The 20,534-nt window shown below is 41.4% G+C and overlaps 2 protein-coding genes across 9 annotated transcripts in view; both read right to left on the bottom strand.

Annotated features, from left to right (window-relative positions):
- Positions 1-8,827, bottom strand: part of ccser1 (coiled-coil serine-rich protein 1) — a 129,867-nt gene extending 121,040 nt beyond the window's left edge. Inside the window, exons 1-3 of one of the 2 annotated variants that reach the window (XM_086314606.1) lie at positions 8,629-8,827; positions 2,515-3,532; positions 1,411-1,828 (exon numbers count right to left, since the gene is read on the bottom strand). In XM_086314606.1, coding sequence (XP_086170732.1) covers positions 1,411-1,828; positions 2,515-3,507 — 1,411 coding nt within the window. In that variant the 5' untranslated portion in view covers positions 3,508-3,532; positions 8,629-8,827. The remainder of the gene's footprint in view (positions 1-1,410; positions 1,829-2,514; positions 3,533-8,628) is intronic. The other variant, XM_086314607.1, reaches the window with a different exon arrangement.
- Positions 8,828-12,980: 4,153 nt separating this feature from the next.
- Positions 12,981-20,534, bottom strand: part of trim36 (tripartite motif containing 36) — a 30,144-nt gene continuing 22,590 nt past the window's right edge. For all 7 annotated transcript variants that reach the window (XM_086314598.1, XM_086314601.1, XM_086314599.1 and 4 more), the window contains 5 exons: positions 18,220-18,337; positions 17,923-18,128; positions 14,270-14,453; positions 13,942-14,055; positions 12,981-13,526 (listed from right to left, as the gene is read on the bottom strand). In XM_086314598.1, coding sequence (XP_086170724.1) covers positions 13,157-13,526; positions 13,942-14,055; positions 14,270-14,453; positions 17,923-18,128; positions 18,220-18,337 — 992 coding nt within the window. In that variant the 3' untranslated portion in view covers positions 12,981-13,156. The remainder of the gene's footprint in view (positions 13,527-13,941; positions 14,056-14,269; positions 14,454-17,922; positions 18,129-18,219; positions 18,338-20,534) is intronic.

The raw sequence follows: 20,534 nt of genomic DNA, 5'->3' as shown, positions 1-20,534 counted from the left end.
CCGAAGCAACAAATGGTGCTTAACAGAGGTGAAGAAAAGAGTGCAGCCAGGGTGGAGTAGGCGGACAAAGGTGTTAGGGGTGAGTTGTGATAGAGGATAGCAGCAAGAGTCAAAGGTAAGGGCTACAAGATGGTAATAAGACCTGATATGATGTATGCTATACTGCCATAAGTATTTATGCACCCACCCAAATAACTGAGTTCAGGTGTTTCAATAACCTTTATAGTCACAGGTGTACAAATCAAGCACCTAACATACACACTGCTTCTGAATACCTTTGTGAAAGAATGGGTCGCTCTCAGGAGCTCGGTGAATTCCAGCCTGTGCAACAACTCCGGTATTCGACAGTCAACTATTAGTGGTATTATAACAAAGTGAAGGTTATATATAAAGTGGTAGGCGACATAAAATCACAGAGTGGGCTCAGTGACTGCTGAGGTGCGTAGTGCGCAGAGTCAGTTGCTACAAACTTAATGTGACCTTCAGATTAGCTCAAGAACAGCATGTAGAAAGCTTCATGAAATGAGTGTCATATCATGATATCAATGATATCAATCAATACAGCAATTCCAAACAAGACAAGCCCAGGCATATCTGACAGCAAGAGCCATGTGTCAGCTTCTCACGATGATGATTTAGTACCAAATGTGTTTCGCCACTTGAGGCCAAAACACACCATCAGAATCCACACGACGTGGAGATACTAGCAACTGGTCATGTGCAACCAATAGTAAACAAATGACTCCCCCAAGCATGGCTCGGTGTGACAGGACGAGCAAACAGTGGAATGAAATTACTGATTTGGTTTGCTGTCTCACCACTATTGCGCTGTAAAGCTGCTTCTGCTGGCACCTTGTGGCAACAGATTTACACTTTCAATTATGTAGTCTGTCATCACTGACAGTAACTCGCTGGAAAAGGAGGACAGAAAATGCCCTCATTTTGTTTGCAGTAATAAATGCTGCTCTCTGCCGCTGCAATTACAGATAAAATGTTGTTCAGTAGCTTTTTCTCTATATCTTGTAAACTGTCATCAAAATCATGATCGTAAGTTCCCTTAAAATGTTGTGATATCGTTTTGAGCCTTTTATTGCCAAACCCTACACTGGTGTTTTGGAAATGCCAGTCAGTACAGTGAATCTGTGTGTTTAAGTCATAAAGTGTGGAAAGAAGTACAAGACAATGAAAGTGTCAAAGTGAACTAAGTGTATGTGTGAAGTTAAAGGCTTAGTTTCCAGCAAACGTAACGTGTGTACATTTTTTTCTTGGTGTGTGTTTCTTACATCATGGGATCAGCCCAGCTCTATGACTCACACTGACCACATAGGCTGTATACATTTGTATGCCCGTGGCTTTGGCTTTGCATGTAAATATGTTATTTACCTGCAAGCATTTGCTTGAATTTGATACCTGTGTGTGGTTTCCTCAAGTGAGAGGGTCTGGGTTCATGGCAGCCGCAGAAGCTTCCTCTTTCTTGAAAAGATCGCGTGGTTCTTGCCCTCCTCTCTGACTGCTCAGGGTTAGAGTGGCAGCCCTCACTGCGTACGACGCACGCCTCGCTCTCACTTGTGGTCTCTGTGTGGTAACCTGTCTTCCTCTCTAAGTCCAAGTCCTCCCTCTTCTCTGCTGACAACTCTTTCCTCGCTTCCTTCCTTTCCTCCTCCCTCTCCTTCCTCTCCTCCAGTGACTGTTCCCGCAGAGGTAGGCAGGGTACGGCCGTCTCAGGCTCCGAGACGGAAACGGCAGTTTCATAGTCCGTGTTGTTGGCTGTGCTGGTGTCCGGGAGTAAGGGTTTTTCAGTGCTTGATTGGGCAGGAGTGAAGAAAACCTGAGGAGAAGGCATTTTATTTAGTATGTGCAAAGTTCAAATTTCTCACTGGCAAGATAATGAAGCAAAAAGCTAACAGTTTACATACAGAAGATTGCCCTTCAGCTAGCATTTAAAAGGTGGATGTTTGTGTTCTCATGCACCAAAGTGCACATGTTTAGAAGGCAATCTTAATGCAGTCTTTACTACTCTAAAGCCATAAAAGAAAGTGAATGGTTTCATTTTTTGAAGTTCCCTCAGCTGGCAGTAAAACAGAATAATATCTCTGAATAAATGCTTTGAAGGAGGAAAAGTTGTGAGCGTAAAGGTGTGAAATGGGAAGGGCAGAATTCAGACATGCACTAGTCTTCTTTTTCATGCCTAAGCTCTTTCAATAAAAGGATTTTTTATGCCCGGTGCTCAACTTTTATTCCATATTTCACACACTCCAAACAGTGGTCACAAATACTCGTCCTTTGTGCTTGTTCTTGTTTTTGCATTTAACGGCAACTGCAGCTGTATTCCTGAAGCCCTAACATTTTTTGATCTTTTTAAGTCTATTTGGTTACATGCAGACCGATTACTTAGTATTTAAATGTGGTGTGTTTTTATCATAAAAGCTGTTATGTGTTATTAAACTCATTGTTAGTCTATACTGGTTAACCTCATTTGATTTTAAACCTTCTTCAACAAAACAAACATGATACCTGGGAGGTAGAGACAGCCACGCTGAAGTTTTCTGGAACAGGTGGATGATCGGGTGGAGCAGCTTCCTTATCTACCCCTGGTGTAGAGGCCGGTTCTGGTGCTGAACCTGATCCGGGGCTCGGAGCTGGCAGCGCATCTACTTCAGATACAGAGTCTTCAGTGATTGGAATGAACTCGGAAGGAGTGATCGCTGTGGTTCGATCCTCTGATATCATAGGGGACTGGAGTGAGCTCTCACCACCAGCACCAAGTTCACCAGGCCAGGATCCTGGGGTGAGCCCTCCTGCCCCTGGAGTGATGGTAGCGGTGGTGCTGGGAGGCTCCAGCTTCACTTCAGGGGGCCTGTGATGATCAGATGTCCGGGAGAAGCGTTGGTGAGCTGAGAAAGACTTCGGAAGCAGCTGTTTCTTCTGGCGTGATGACCGTCTGTTGTTGTTACTGCCGCCACTGTAGTCATCGAGGATCCCGGAGTCATCGCCCTCATTGGTTCCCGAGCTGCTGATGCAGTTGATGAACACATTTCGATTGGTCGTAGAGGACGATGATGAAGCCTTGTCAAAGTCCTCAGTCTGAGAGCGTGTGATTTTCTTTTGCTTGTGGCTGCCAAATCCAAATGAGTGGCGTGACTTGGGCCGTCCGCCGCCATCGCTGAACCCCGTTGACACCGACGTGCTTATTGCCTGCTGATTATTTCCGTTGGCATCGGTGCCCTGTGTCAGCGGCGGTGTGAGGTTGAGGTTGATAGGCTGGACACGTGGATCGCTGTTCCGTTTACTTGCGAAGCTGAGAGACGGCGTGCGGAACAGGCTCCGCCGTTTCCCGGTGCTGCCGGAGCTGGAGTTGGTGCTGGAAGGCGAGGAGGTGTGGACGCCATTTCCCACTCCGCCTGAAGATGGAGAGGAGGGAAGGGACTCCTGCCTCTTGCTGCTGCTGCGGCGGAAGATTGGCAGGCGGGAAACAAGAGTTGATCGCCGTGAGCCTGATTCACCCATTTAAAAGCTGAGGCAGTGGGCCACTCTGAGAGAACAAGCAGACAGAAACATTTAATAAATAAACCATTCATCAACTCCTGAATACTGCATGGCATACACCACTTCTTCTCTGGTGCCAAACCCGTATGTGGCTAAGAACTCTCAAAGTCCGGTCCATTAACCCTTGGAGCACAATTTTATTTTTCAAAAATGGAGTTTAACTGCACAAACTGCTCACATTTCCCACTCTTAAAGTTCCTGCTGCATCTTTACCCATTCTGATATGGAAAAAGTGTCATACTTAAGAGATTTTTCCCAAATCGGGCGTGTGAAATGACTCCTTAAACCAAAACAGTGTTGTTTACACCATTTCTCCTACTGTCTATGTGTGAACTTTCTCTAATGGAAAAATTTAATCAAACACCTGCCTCAAAAGAGCTCAAAAGAGGCAAAAACAGAATCTGATTTCACATTTATTCCATACAAATAAAGTGGTTGTCAAGTCTGAATACACCCAGCATACTGAAGGGGCTTAGCTGAAGTGTACTTCTGTATATTGTACATCAGTACATGTGAACAAAGACGGATCTAACACTCTCACAAAGGTGTGAGATCTCACAGAATGAGAGGCAGTATTTTTCATTCGGTAAAGCAGGTATTCTGGGTGTAAAAGGCCTTTTTGTCTGTCATCAGCCTGTCAGATAACATTCAGCGCTAGCAGCAGTCGATGTTCATCTGTTGAGCCACATCAATTCAGGGCTTGCTAAATGTCTGAAGACAGGAGGGATGAAGGGGTGAAAGACTTTAAAATAGTTCAATTATTTTTTTATAATGAGAATGTCTTTGTTTCTCTCTAGCACAAAAGTGGATTAAACTAACAAGAAAACCAAAAAATAACATCTGTTTTGGCATCGGCTACTGGACAAATTGTTTTTTTAAAAACATCAATACTAGCCGAGAACTTCACTTTTAGCGCATCCCTATTTTAAGGTCATCTGGCGTGTCTCACAAAAAAAACTGCTGCTCTGATACATCTCATATTTCATAAGATCAAACAGTAAAAAAGGCTCTTTATTGCCCCAAAACGTCATTTTCACTTGGAAGTGCATGTGTAAAGAAAGTTTTTACGTGACTATTATTAGATCTGCTATGAGACCTGGAGGGTTGATTTCTGTTTAACATTTCACACATTGCAATTAACATTTACTTGACAACTAAATTGTGCAGACAGACCTAACCCAAGGGGAGAGCCAGACAAACACAGAATGGAAAGAAGTGAAGAAGAGAGAGTTACAAAATATCCTAAGCGCTCTTTCAGGGGGTTTTTTTTGTATGGATGTACTAGAAAAAGATCAAATCTTAGCACAGTTATTTACAGATACAGTAAGTTCATTTTTTAAGGTCATTTGATAGAAAAAAGAATGTTGTACTCATGAATATACACTTTCCTTCTAATAAACAATTTAATTACGTTCCCACATTATACGAGACTTTATCCACTAAGTATCTCAACTTTAAAAAATGTTTCATTAACAGAGACTAACAGCAGCTAACAGATGCTAACAGCAGCTAACAGATGCTAACAGCAGCTAACAGAGGTTTTTCTGCGCTTAACAACAGAAAAGTTCAGCGTATCCTCAAAGCTCACCTCGGTATCACAGAAGCAAGCTTCACTTAATTGTTTATCCTACATTGACCACCATAGCTAGGATTCTGCACTTGAATTAGGAGGGGTAAGGAAATGACGTCCAGTATCACCTTCAGCCATACGCAATATGGTTGAAATGACCTGTGGCTCTTTAGTGGTTCACTGTGTGTGTGTTCCCCTGGTCTTTCTCCTCTCACTATTAAATAAAGGGGAAAAAATGCCCCTAAAAAAATTCAGTAATGGATTTATAGATTTTACGCGCTGAACCTCTATGTGTTTGCAGTGGTGCAGATTATCCATACATTATAAACTACTATGTAGCTTTCACAAGCACTAATAAATCAGCCACTGACTGAAAGCACAACATGGAAAAGAACAAAATAGGAAAGACCAGAATTTTGGAAAAGAAATATAACAGCACCAGTACAACTCATGGCCAACCATAACTTCCTGGCCTATAGCTCACCCTCTCACCTGCACTGGCTGTTGAGAATACAAAATTAGAGCGTCAGCCTACAACAATGTTCCTCACATGACCTTACAAAGAGAGTCTCTGAGTAAACACAATGCCCCACTGCTAGTAGGAACTGACTAAAGTTCCCCTTTTTGAGTCATAAAGGAAGGCTTTCATTTGAGCAAATACTCCTGTCATTGTTTTTTTGCACTCAGTAAGCGTAACAGTGACTATGCAGTCCCTGTACTATTGAAGAGCCGACCTCTCTAAGAGCTCCTGAAGTGTTTTGTTTTCAATCTCTGCCTAATAAGCTTACATTAACACTCTCCACTCTGAAGTGGTGTATTATTAGTGTCACCTACCTGAAAATAAATGTTCTCATATTCTAAATGTGATGCAAATTTTAAATTACAATTTAACTCAATGCAACGTATAAAACAGAAAAGGAAGAGAGAGAGGAAGTCAATAAATAGTACTGCCAAACAACGGCGTTAATATCACACGCACACGTATTAGGCTAGGGTCTGTCCTCGATCACATCTAGCTGTTCGTGCAAGTCAAGACAGAGCGGTCACCAGCCGTATCAAACGCGTTTAGTAGCTTTAGATTTTCAACCCACCACACAGCCATTTGACCTGGTCATAGTACTCTGGGCTAACCGATTAAGACAACCAATTAGACAGATTAAATCAGATTGAGAACGCCTCTCTCATTTAACAATAAGGGCAAACAACCTGTTGTCAGACTTTACAGGGGCTGAAAATGTCAAATATACACTCACTCAATACTACCTTTGGAAGCATTGTTTTATTATAATCATGCTGTCATCTATAATCTAACATAAAATTACATTATAGGCTCAAAAGAGCTAACAGACACTCAGGCATTTGACTAAACTCATCAGTAACTGCTCATGAAGCGAGGTTACCTACAAAAAAGGAAGCAAAACTTCACCTAATCTGAGTTCCCCTTTGCTTTGCAATTAGTCTGAGAGCTGCTGAGCTGAATGCAAAGTGTTCGTTTTGCTGTGAGCTGGCGTTGCTTCTATATAACTGTCTGCTTAGATGTTCACTTAAATCAAGAATTACTTGAATTGGAGAAGAAAGATTTCTAAGCACGTTTCTAGATCTCCAGCTCTAGTTTTCCCAAATTAAACACATGACAGGTTACGTTTTCTGTCATTGCGGCCTTCACTCCATGTAACAATAGTGATGCATTAAAATCACAATCCTCAAATAAACCAAAACAGAATGAAGAACTTTACTCATGCAGCGCTCTGTGGTTTTTGGCATCTTATCGACACACCCTACAACAATAGTTAACAATCAGCAGACAATGCCACAAAGACACCCTCCCATCTCAGAGTAATTTTACACTGATACTCTACATGATCATCGGTTTGAAATAATAGGTGTGTATAGGGTGTGAAAAATGGGTGTTTCCTATAAAACAGGTTCTGGGTGCGATAATTTTGAAAACCATAACCACATGTTAGAGTTAATGCAAACCATACTCTTCTATTCAATGTAATGAAAGATTGCAGGGAAGGAGTGCTATTTGAAAAGCGTGTGTTTTCATAGAAGGAGTAAGCAGGCTGCAATGCTGCTGTAGACAGTGTTATCAAAGAAAAACATTCCCATATTTTTTAGCAAATACCTCCATGCTGAAAAACATAAATACTACTGGATTTGAACTACAAGCTATAGTGCTACATTACAAATAATCTAGTGATACAGCCAAGGTTATAACTAGTCTTTTATCAGTCTATCTCATCTAGCTTCTTCTGATTGTCTGTGTTGATAATATTTAATAGACGCACACACCTCTTTCCCACAAGCCAGGGCATGTGGAGAAAACAAAAAACAATCTTAAGCGATAGGATGCCAATTTAACCATGAATGGAACTGAGAACTGTAATCCGTCACCATTGCTAGAGTGAATGGAAGATTAGTAAAGTGCAGTCTGCAAACATATCCTAACATAAACTAAGCAACTTGTTATATAAACGTCAGCCTGATATTTGGACAGTAAATGTTTAAATAGGGAAGACATGTGAGTGTATCGTGGATAGAATGCAAACAGGATACATATAGGAAACTTGAAGGATTAATGAAGCATAGAAGTAATATGTGAGCAAACAAATCGACTGAATGAACAGCAACAGAATGATGTTATAACTGTGTCACTCACAAGCAACTTATAACACTTTAATAACCCTGTAATATCCAGCAGTTCAGCCGCAACACACTTACACTCTATTACATACATTTTTATAGGAGTGTGATACACTGCACCGGGATCACTGGAGCCATGATCACAAAATACTGTTGTAAACAGTGCTGCACATCATGCCAAAATAAGGATTTTTCCATCTACCAACACAGACCATCGCTGTGTGCCAACCACGCACAATAATAAAGCTTCTATTAAGGTGAAGCAGCGATGTTAGATAACCCTGAGGCCACAGGAGGCATTTCACAACTGCTTTCATGAGCTCCAGCAATGAATGCTGTGGTCCTTTAAGCTTCTGCTGAATTACATGCTTCTTAGATCTGCTGCTGCTGCTGATGATGGGCTCAAAATCACAACAATGAATGGGCCTCAGCGTCTGTAGTTACAGTTTAACCTGCACTTCTCACAACTGCTCAGAGCACCCTGCTCATTTATTATTGTGCCCGTGAATCAGCCTGCAGCTGCTTCTGATTGTAAATTATTTGCATTAAGATAAGAATTGTGGATGTAAATGAGTGAAGCCAGCAGGTCCTCAGCGGGGCGCCGACAACTGTCAAACCGAAAACGTCAACAACGCTCTGAAGCCTTGCGAAGCCTTAAATCCCGACTAGCTAACCGAGACCGGGACACTGAAGTGCTGGCGCTAATCGCCACCACGACGCTGAATCGGTAAAGCAGTGGGAATCGCTTTCTCTACTCCGCAATGGTCAGCGGTGTCCGGAGGAAATACAGCGGCAGGCTCCGTCCGGTGGTTCCGGTCAGGCTGGCTAGCAGGTAGCGGACAAACACACAAATGTGCGTATTTTACCTTCAGAGGAATCCCGGAGTCTCCACCGAGGCCCCCCTCCGGCGCACAAACAGATGGATATACCTTCGCTTTGTGGTCATACGAGTTATTATAACCTACATGAATGAAAATATCTGGGATAGGTAGCACCTTGTGTTGCACTGACGCCAATATGACACCTCAGTGACGTGGATTCGCCCTTTCCTCGTTCGTCGCTTCCGCGTTGCGACGACGGGCAGCGAGCGTGGACAACGTGACGTCCGTACTCCTCCTCCTCCTCCTCCAATACCCTCACAGACCAGCATCCTCCTGCAGGTGGATGATTGGACGATTCAGTCTTTCTTTGGCGAATTCAACCACAAGAAAGAGAAAGGAATCCTGATGTGTGCCCTTATAGTCAGAAACCACTAAATACCAGGATTGCAGGGTTCTTGTTTCCTAAATGACTACTTGTTATTTTTTGTGTGCTAAAATGTGAAGGCTATGTTTTGTTTTTTCAATTTTATTATTGCTAACACATGGGAATTGAAGTATCATTGCACAGATAAGACAAAAGAAAAGACTGAAAAAAAGAGAAATGCACGACGTTTACAAAATAAAGCATTTCGAAATGAGGGTAAAGGCCACTAAAAATATATTTTCAGTACATCTTTGGATACAGCCCTGCTTGAAAATTCAGAAGTGAAACTGTTAGATACTGGAGAATGAGCTGATCAGTTATTATTATCATCATCATCAGGGGTGGGCCAAAGTGTGCAGGTTATCAAAAGGATTCACACATGCTGGCTCTGACACATACCTTGCTAGTACTGGGTTACACTTTTTTTTTTTTTTTTTTTTTTTTTTTTAAATAAACACACCTGAGCTTTAATTTCTTGTGGTGTACCTTCAACAAGGTGCTGGAAACGTTCCTTGAGAGATTTTGGTCCATACTGACATGACAGCAGCGCACAGTTGCTGCAGATCTGTCGGCTGCACATGTATGATGTTAATCTCCCGTTCCAAAGGCGCTCTGTTGGACAGATCTGGAGACTGGAGGCCATTCGAGTACAGCTACCTCATTTTCACATTCAAGAAACCAGTTTCATCGAAGTTTCTGTCACAAAGCTCAAATTAAATGTACACATCAGAAAATGGTTAAAATGTGGCCATAAAGACGTAAAGATTGTCAGCAATAACACTCTGATAAGACTGGTGTCTAAGTGATGTTTAGCTGATACTAAGGGCCCAAAGTGGACCGAGAAACCCCAACACAACGAGCATGATGGATCCATAGTTTCAAGTTTGTCATATTCTGGCCGTACTATCCAAATTCTGTGGTTCAGTCTCAAATGTTGATTGCAATGCATACTATATCTAGATTAACATAAAATCTTGTTTGCAGTATGATTGTAAAGTATGAAGACTTAACTGTAACCGGACTTGTGATGATGCTAAAGAACATTTTAAGTCTGGTAACTGGAACAATGTTCGATTCATTCAGCAGTTGTAATACGCACAAAAGTAACCACACAGCTGTATAAATACATAAAGATCACAAGAAAATCTGCTTTTAAAAACAGCCTTTATTTCATGAAATCCCCACACAAGAAATTAAAGTGTAGCCTTTACATGAATCAGAGCAAAGTATGACAAATCTTTAACGTGGTACACACAGAAATCCACCATTTACACACCACATACAGTTCTCTAAAGAAATGCACTGTCACCGATATACAGGATAGAAAATCTCAGTGTTGCACTTACAAAAGAAAGTTTCAACATTTACTTTGCATCAAGCTAAAGCCCAATTTCTTAAAACCACAAAACCTAGAAAATGTTAGCAGTGCAAATTTTAGTGTTCTCTTCAGTTCTGCAGCCCAATAATATTGCACACCCATTATACACACACACACACACACACACACACACACACCTGCAGAGCCAAACATTTGCTGACATGCTACAGATTTTTAAAGTGCTAGCTTGGAATTAGATTGAGAGCCAGCCTTCAAAAATATTTGGTTCTAAATTTGTAAGCAAAAAGAACAAAAAAAAAAAAAAAAATCTTATTTAGGATGCAGTTTAATGTAGAGTCAGCTGTGGTATTGCGATTACAGGTCTTGTATCAGGATGCTATAAACTACATGAGTGTGCTGTGACCCTCAAGTGGAACAACTACATACTCAGGAAAAATTAAGAACCTGAAGACATTCAGTTTGTTCTGTGATTAAGAATACATTCTGTGATGGAAATAAAACATAAAAGCTGCACTGCCAATTCATAAATGCATAGAAGTGTTTTACAAAGATGTTGAGGACTCAAGTGAAAATAAACATTTAAGGGGGGGAATTTAAAAAAAAATTATATATATATATAAAACTTTGCACCATAAGAGAAATTAAATATTTCACCTTGAGACTAAAAATTTCTATCCAGATAAAATTAAGAGCAAATTTCATGTTTTTAAGACCCAAAACAAGAATGTCTCCCAAAAAAGGCAACTGAACCAGGTAACATCTGCTTACAGTAATTTCCATCAAAAGTGATCTACAAGCAAAACACCAACAGATTATATGAACATTTGTGTACTTAATTTCACCCAAAATAATATACTCTTGATTAAACTGTACATGGAATTAAAAAGCAAACACAAGCAATCAGCTTATTACGTGACATGAAAGAAGGCAGATACTGCACTGTTAGGTGGACAGCTGTAAATCAAATCAAACTAGTTTCTGTAAGGAAAGGTACAGTAGTTAAGGTTTTCCAGGCCTGATGGACAGAGGTAGGTAGCATTGAGCCTCAATCGAGGCCAGAAACCTGAGAAAACGCACACACACCGACGACCCTAACCCTCCAGAAATCAAAATATATATACACATGTACAAGCAAACCCAGGTGCAACCACATACAGTATGCGTGTATACAAAAAACAAATGTGGTTTCCTATTGAACAGTCTAGTGTGCTCTTTGAAAAAAAACAAAAACCAATCAGCCACTCTGGCATCTGATAGCGACACATGCTACACAGCATAGCTACTAAACAGTGCAATTTGTGATAGCACTTTTTGTAAGAACCTGAAGAGCTAGGTCTTTTTTTTTTTCCTGAAACTAAAGGCTGTGAGGCCACAAAGATGTGGGTTGCAATCAAGTCAGCACCAGAACCAAAAAAAGCTTTGGCTAATATGCTTTATTTCCACCAAAGCAGTGCCTAGTCTACAACTAGCTCCATGCCTTTGAATTAGACAGCACTACTGGGTCCTAAAAGCTAGCCCCAAGTTTGGATTCATAGTAAGTGGCTACAAAAGGCACTACTGCAAGAAAGTTAGGTGATTCACAGATGTAGGCTGAAAAAAAAAAAAAAGACCCAACTTTTATGTAATGCCATGCAACATTTGCATCAAACATGTCAAAGCTTATGCTGGTTCTCAAAAGCACCAAAGTAGAACTGGCACTGCATCAGTGGTGAAGAGCCATTTGTGACTTTGCAGCTGTCAAACAGTAAGCACCTGGTGTTCTGATACCTTGACAGTTTTATGGTGTTTAAAGTCAAATTGTGCTGTGCAACAGAAGTGAAAGCAAAAAAACAAAAAAACAAAACAGGAAACACAAAAAGTCTCAAATCACAGTAAATACTCCAGGGTTTATATCTGTTAGTGAAGGTAGCTGTGAGAGTGTACTGATAGCTGTATATCGGCAACGTTTACGCTAAGTAGTGATCCAGCTGTGAAGACTAAAATTTATTGTGCAAGACTCATTTTATTGTGCAAAAACAGCTAAACATAAGTGTGAGGAGGAGTAGCGTTTGTGACAAAGAGTAAATAAGTTCTAATATCTACGAGGCCAGTGTCTGATCCAACTGTACCGACACCAAATCCTCACATCCAGTATTTAATGTCAACATCTGGTTGCTAGAGAGAACTAATTCATCCATTTCAAAAAAAAAAAAAAAAAAAAAAAAAAAAAAAAAAAAAAGGCACAAAGGCGCTAGCTTCAGTTAGCTACCAGGCTCTCAGGTCCACTAATATATCTACACCTATGCTGCTACCTTAACGTAAATGGTTACAGAAAACAAGCAAATACAAACCACCCACTAATTGAAACAAACACTATTTAAACCGAAACCTGAAAAAAGAAAAAAAAAAAAATAAGGAAAGGAAGATCGAAGGCGTTTAATGTTAAAAGACTCAGTTTGAGCAGTTCATCATAAAACCAGGTCCAATACAATTACCAGATCCAGAGACTTTGGTATATGGAGAAGACCTTTTACATCTATACGGACTACCGAAGACCTCTGTATGCAGACACTGATACTCAGTGTAATTATCTTCGTGTGGGTAATACATTATACATGCCAATACGGGGGGGGGGGGGGGGGGGGGGGGGGGGGGGGGGGCCCAGTCCCTGGCAGGGATCCCATTTCCACATTAGGACCAAGTGCCCTAATCACATCTGCCTGATTTGACCTTCAAAAATGGTCTGAATTGTATTCCATCACCCTGTCAATAAAACCTGTTCTTCCCAGAACACACTAAAGATGAAATGGATTCCAGGCTTAATGCACTCCTTAGAAGGCCAGTCTCTTACTGGCTAGGAACTCTTCCAGCTGAACCTTGCCGCTGCCCATGAGGCCAAAAGCCGGATACATTGTTCCCGAACAATCCACCTGCCTCTCGTAAAGGCACCTCATAGTGTCGGCGTCGTAAAAATACACTCGGCACGCGTCATAATCAAGGCATATGCCCAAGCGCTGGGGCATAGGAAGGATGCGGCTGCCGGGGTCAGCTGACTGTGCGTTTGCTGTGGAAGAGCTAGACGTTGAAGAAGACTTCGGGATGATGAGTTTGCCCATGCCCAAGGTGACGAGGGTGAAGGGCTGGGAGAGCTCATAGCATGCATCTTCACTGCCGCTGTCGTGCCCGCTGTCGTGGTCATACCTGGTAAAAGGAAGGTACCGGTAAAGATTTGTTTTGCACTTGGAAAGTTTATGCAGAACTTTATTAGATGAACTTATGAATTTCAGGCAACTGATCTGGAGGAAACATCTAAGCATTGTCTGAACACTGCCTGGTCCTTGTCAATTTGCATGCGTCACATAATTACCATAGAAGTCAAATTTATTTGCATTATGTAATGTTTTCCTTTACATGGGCTAATTTGCTGAAAAGGCCAAGCTTCGTCTCAATAAGCTCTTTAAGAGTTTATACTGGTTCTCTTGCGTCACAGGATTAGGTATGGCTCAAATACACTTGGCGCTATACTGCATTTGTTATGGTTAGATTTGTCACCTGTAGACCACATGCCTATAGATTATAGAAACATAAGGGGGGGGGGGGATATGGCTGCACATACCTTGGGCTGCTTGTATCTCTCGGATTGTGAAACCATTCAATCAGCTTTGTGTCGGAGGCCACGCCAACTTTAACCATGTAGGAGTATGGTTCCACCTTAAAGGCCCAGTAATGTCTGCAAAAAAAATAAAAATGCAATTTTTTCACCTCAGAAAGAGGTTATGATGACCAGTTTGCCCATTCATTCACTAATGGGCTCATTTGTACCAAACCTGGGAACTGGCAGAAGATTTTGCAATTAAACCTACTTTGCACTGACGAAACAAAATCTACTGCTCAGTGAGATTTTTGTATCAAGTCCCAGTGTTGGTTGTTTGTGTTTTGCATACCTTCCCTGAGAGATGCCCGTGTCCCCAATTATGTAATCTAGTCCAATGTAGCTGCCTGTCTGCACACGTTCGGCTGCGAGCAGGAAGGCCATGCCGGCTACGCTCTCCACAGTATCCCGTCTCTTATTTAGAATGAGCCTCTCCGTGCTGAATCCACACTTGTCACTGAACAGGAAACCAAACACTGCATGCAAAAAGGCAGAATAGAAGAATTAGATAAGCGGGACATAAAAAGGGTGAACAAAGAGGAGTACATGGAAATCAGAAATATGAATGGGACAAACAGACCCAGTTTCAGAAGAAGAGTCCTTATTGAGCATTTAGCTCACGTAAAAGGGAATATTTTCTCTATTCTGTTACTGGGTAAGTGACAAAGACTGACACAAGAGGGTGCTATAATACAATCTTAAAATGTACATAAAGAACTACAAGTACCACTATCATCATAACACCATGACAGAGAAGTCTAATGAAACCATGTCCTATATTTCTCATCTGGCTGCAAATGTATTCTATAAATAGTCTGAAGGCCAAAGGCCATGATTACCATGCACCAGGATACATACAAGCTAACATGATTATGCCGGTTCACTCAGCCATTCTCTCCAATCTGAGGCCTACACTGGGGAAAACCTAGTTAATTAGCATGCGTCTAGGGAAATCCTTTAAACAACTAGGGCATGATGATCATGTTTGTATAAGCTAACCCAACGTGTGAAAAGACAACGAGACAGGAGTTTTATGCAGTCTTATTTAGCTTTGCATTTGTTTCAAATATTGCACACAAGCTGGTAGATTCCCATTTTCAAGTATGATAAACTTTGTATCGCTGATGTTGAAATATGTATGCAAAGTGACCTGAGCTGTTTCCATTCTTTAGATTTTATATAAAGAATTCAATATTCTCTGTGCACCCTGACATCCAAGAAATTCCACTAAAGGGTTATACACCAAAAGTTCAAACCCCTAGGTGAAATCCTTGTCTAGTTATCGCATTCACTAAACTTTCAGATTCTAAACATCTGACCTTAGCCTCAAGTTCACTGAGATGCAGATTTGTCCAAGACTTGCAATAGAAATTCCCACGGTATCAACTTATAAAAGGTTCTGTGTCGCTTCATTTTCAAGTTATCGCATTCACAAACCTGAGTGTCCATGTTTCCCACCCATCCACCGACTGCAATACCATAGCCTTTAATGGCTGAGGGGTTAAAAACTAAAGACAGTCTGTAGACTATACATCCATTACACACACACACACACACACACACACGATATCAGATATTTACATCTGACATTATTTGAACTACTGATTCCACATACACAGTGACACAGGGTGACTTTTCCCTCCAGACATTGGATGCATGAGTCAGAAGCATCAGGAGACCATCTGTTAAATTTGACTGCGGTATTACAAGTCCTCAGCAACTATTTGTACTGTAACGTCAACAATGAATGTGACATCATGCAGAAGTATAAGGCTGTGGGGGGGGGGGGGGGGGGGGGGGGGGGGTTGAGGAATTTGTCTGACATAAATGGTCATCTTTAACCATTAGTACAAATCCCCCCCCCCTCCCCCTCCTCCACACCTTCTCTAACCCAGATTCTGAAACCACCATCTGTTCTTCCAGCCCTAAAGAATGCAGCACCCCATAATGGGGAGGGGGAAAAAAAAATAATAATAAAAAAAAGGGCCAATATGCTTTGTGCTTGTCCATACCATTTCTAAAGAAACAGTTTGTGCTGTCCTCATTAAGTACAGTTTTAGTGGAAGATACGGAGGAAATATTGCAGAACATAACAGCTGCAACTCCCTCGATACATAAGGCAGGTGCAAGAACCCATGTCTCAGACTGGATTTCTTATTTTTCCCCAAGTCGATTTAATTAGAAAACTCAGTTAAGTAAAAATGTAAAAACTTATTTCTACTACTTCCAATCAATGACCAATTATTATGTTTGTTATCGATCTGGGTATCAGTGGGTCTAAGGTTTCCCTGATCTCACTAAACAGTTGAATCATAAATCAACATAAGTAAATTTTTATTAATAAACAGGTTCTGTAACTGGTGTCAATGGCTCATCCTTCTTTAAAAATATGATGCAACACTGATGAGTAACCAGGTAAAAAAAATACTGACAAGTCAGGTTTGCTAAGAACAACAATCATGTCATTGGTTTACAGATATTTTATGCTTTTGCTCCTGAAGCTAGATGTCCGACAGGCCCGTCTGCATTTTTCTTGCCACAGCCAGGGGGCAAATAGGAACAACACTGGATGGAAGCATTATTCAAAATTCCTAATAAAACATGGATGCTACCATCCATTTATTAAATCTTTAAAGAAACGATAGCTCATACAATTTATGCAGCTTGAAATTAGTTTCCAGGTAACCATTTTTTAATAATCATTTTAAATCAAATTCATGTAAATATCAACTTATGAGCACTTAGAACAGGCAAAGTTTAAGCCAAGCCAAGTTTAAGCCAAGCAGGTGACTGACATGTCAATGTTTGACATGTCAGTCACCTGCTTGGCTGGGGGCAGAGTGTTAGCATCTCATAGGAACATCAGGCTGTCTTAAACTGAAGCTGTTACATCATAAACAGCTCCTTGCAGGAGCTACAAGGGTGTAGGTTTTGTCTTTTGCATTTTTGCCTCCCTTGCTTGAAATTCCACCTCATTACTGACGCACACAGAGTCCATCCATTCAGACTCACACGAACCAGACAGCACAGGAATGTGGACGCTCCGATCGCACAACAAAACACCACAAATAACAACACTTATCCGCAAATCAAAACGCAGGCCTATCAGATCACAGGGGGATGCAACATGTTTACAGCTGATTTTGATACAGGCTCCTGGCATGACGGAGTGGTGGAGCCTGGAGATTATCAGATTTTAAGGATGACTCATTACAAAAAAGGCTCTGCAAACCTCCTGAAATTATAGCATACACCCAGAGAAAACAGCCCAAAGTGAGGAGACTAACACCTTCCAAGCAGGATGTAAATCAAAGTGATACAGTCCCTTACTGGGAAGGCTCCATTTGAATTCAAGCCCAGCAGATGGCTGGAAATGATAATCCTTTTTAATGAATTCCACCTTGCATCTTTGAGGAAAGCTTAAGAATGCCAGCAACAGATGCAACTGCAGGTTTCTTCTCCAAGCTGACATGCCATCCACTCCCACGCACACAGACAAAAGCTATATTGGTTTCAGCAATCTGAAACAAAAGCCATTACTATGGTGATAAACTGCACCACCACTCTGCTTCATTACCTCCATCCTGCATGCTGTAAGGAAATTCAAAAATGTTTTAAAAACAGTGGAGCATCCATCATTTTATAATCTCCCTAAAGTAGAGCACAGCATTCAGCACAGACGTGCTTTGAGAACTAGAGGGGATAGAAAAAGCTTAGCTGCTGCCAGAAAGAGGCCCAATAACAGGGGTTGGTCCTCCAGTAGTCAGCGTGGCAAGTCATTAATGAGCTCAGCATCAACAACAAACAACAGCTTGAATTGAGTAAGTCACCACATTCTTTAACACTTTTACTCTTCCGTCTCCAGCAGAAGAACCAACACAGGATTGAAGGGGAAATGCAACTAATTTTTAACTAATTGGAATAAATCATGCGTCTCAGGCTTACCGGGTGCAGGTGGCGTGTGGAAGGTGACCTCAGGACTGTAGGGGCTGAACATGGAGTTCCTGCAGCTTCGTACTCTGAAGGAGTACAGACTGTCAGGCTCCAGGTCACACACCACGGTGCTGGGGCCGTACACTCTGTCTGTGGCCCTCCAGACACCATTGTCCTCACCATCTTCCTGGGATGGGGACTGGCCTGGGCCTCCAAGTCTGGAGAAAAATTATATTTCTCCTTCAAGTATCTGCAACTCATCCGTGGCACTACACATCCCTCTACTCCCAAAGTCATGCTTGCACTCACCTGCGGTACTCAAGCATGTGGTGATCAGTAGGTAGGTGGTCATCAGAGAGCCTCCAGCAGATTGAGGCCTCATTATAGACTCTGCTATTGGACAGGTCAATCAGAGGTGGGTCTGGAACTGGAGAAGAGGAAGAAAGTGTAAAGAATAGAGCAAAGGAACCAGTCAGTATAATCAGGTGAAACAACAACTAAGGACAAACAACAAGTAAACAAACTGCAACCAGGAAAGCCTGTAAAATATAGCATTTAACATCTGTTATGAAGATTTTCAAAACAATGACAAATCTGGGGAAGAGCTTGTTTTGTCCAAATTTAAAAACAAATCTCACATGGCAGACCGTAGTTCTGGAAGATTTAGGATTTGCAAGACAACAGACCATTCAATTTTATTTAGATAACAGCAACTTACAGTCACCTAAAGAGATGAAAGACGCATATGAATTTAAGAAAATAAAAATACACAGCAATAGCAGCCAAATTACTTTCATTCTAATCACGCTGAGCCCTGTATTTCAGCTACATAGCTTGGGCTTAAGCAAATGAAGCAATGCAAGTATAGCTAAGATTAGCTTTGTCGGGATCAAGACTATCCACTCAGGACAATGGACTATCTTGCATAATGAAGCTTAAGAGTTTTTCCCAGACTCACAGCCAGGAAATGCACTTACACCCAACTCAGCTTCTTTCCCTTACTGCACTTTGTTTTTCCCCCATCCATTTTCTCAACAGTCATTTCAATTTCCTGCTTGTGTTGTTAACCCATCTCTCCATGGCTTTACATTCACCTACATATATACTGCCTCTGGCTTATGCTAGAGGACAAACCCCTTGAAGGATTCCCTCAGTTACACTCCTCAGCTAATTTATTTCCTCCAGAAACAATCAAATTACTGCATCCATGTAGGTCACAGCTCCTCTCCAAGATCAAAGCATTTCTCTGTATACTTCCATCATCCTCCCAGTGAGAGTTCCCCTCATCCCTTTGGTTATATTTTTCCCCCCCTTCTAGTTTTCAATCCTTCCCATTTTTGTCATCTTTTCCCCACAATAGTAGATCCCCCTCACTGACCAGTGTCACCACTGCTGTTAAGCTTTCAAAGTCACTTTGCTAATCCCGAGTCCCCAATTTACTTCTCCCAGGCAGCTCTCCTTTATGAGCTTGTGTAATCTTAAAGCACAATGTATTAAGCATTCTTAATGTAGATTAGCATTAACTAGGGAAAGTAAAGAGTAACCACCACAGGCCCTCTTTTTTTTTTTCTTTTTTTAAAAAAAAAAAAAAAAAATCAAAGCCATCTGCTACCCTGACAAATAAAATTTTATGTTTTCACCTGTTCAAACAAGTGAGGACCAAACGGGGCAGTCAGCCATCCGACTCAGCAGGAAGCCCTCGTTCAGTGATTCGGAAGAAACACTATTGATCATGTACATTACAGCTTACACTGCAGGGAGCTGCTCCGACTCATATTCTTTATCATTCCCCTGCTCCCTGCACTGGACTTTCAACAGCTCCCACTTCAAAATCTTTAAGCTTTGACATGAAAAACATCCTTTAAGAGACATGAAATGTTGAGACCTCTGATCATAGTCTGATGTTTAGCAGAAACTCCAGTTTGAAGCTGACCACAAACGGGCATTTACACTTGAGACAAAGCAGTCTTTCACATCCTCTTAAGCAGAGCTTTTTTTCCCCTTTGGGGGGGTTCATACGCCACAGTATGGCCATAGCTGGGTTAAAAGGAGTGAGCACAAACGCATCGTTATCCAAAGGATGACGAGTGCACTAGAAAACATGGACAAGACACAAGCACTGAACAAAAAACACTTGTCAGTCTCAAGTTTTTAAAAACGCAGTCAAGTACAGTACAAGGATGAAGGAGAGGATCCACCAATAATGCAGTCATTTTTAAACCTCCTTAAATGTAATTACTGCAGTATACAGGCGCACTCACAGCTTATTATCTCATAGGCTTGGACTAAGCTGGCTCCTGCAGGCCTTTAGATTAAAAGGCTGCCGCCAAACTGCTGCATGCAGCACTTTTCTAAAAAAGAAAATGCATCACTGCTACACAGGCAACACTTTATACAAAGAAAGTCAAATCTGAAATATAAAGGACGTTTTTAAATCAAGCCGAGGACTAAGCAAGTAACTTCTTTAAAAATATAAACTCGCTTAAGTCTTTAAACAGCTTCATTGACTATTCAAAAAGAAAAAGGTTTTCCAGCAGCATTACCTTCCCCCCCTTTACTCCTGTAAAAAACAGAATCCACAGCTCTCTGCTCTTGTGGCCTTTGTACAGAAAGCTTTTCCTACA

The sequence above is a fragment of the Aulonocara sp. 'chitande type north' Nkhata Bay genome, linkage group LG12, assembly GCF_057382095.1.
Source record: "Aulonocara sp. 'chitande type north' Nkhata Bay isolate Kocher_YH1m ecotype deep benthic linkage group LG12, A_spYH_male_GT1.1, whole genome shotgun sequence".
In the NCBI taxonomy this organism is placed as follows: Eukaryota; Metazoa; Chordata; class Actinopteri; order Cichliformes; family Cichlidae; genus Aulonocara; species Aulonocara sp. 'chitande type north' Nkhata Bay.
The sequence above is the reverse complement of the archived record's forward strand: the minus strand, read 5'-3'. Positions and strand labels throughout refer to the sequence as shown.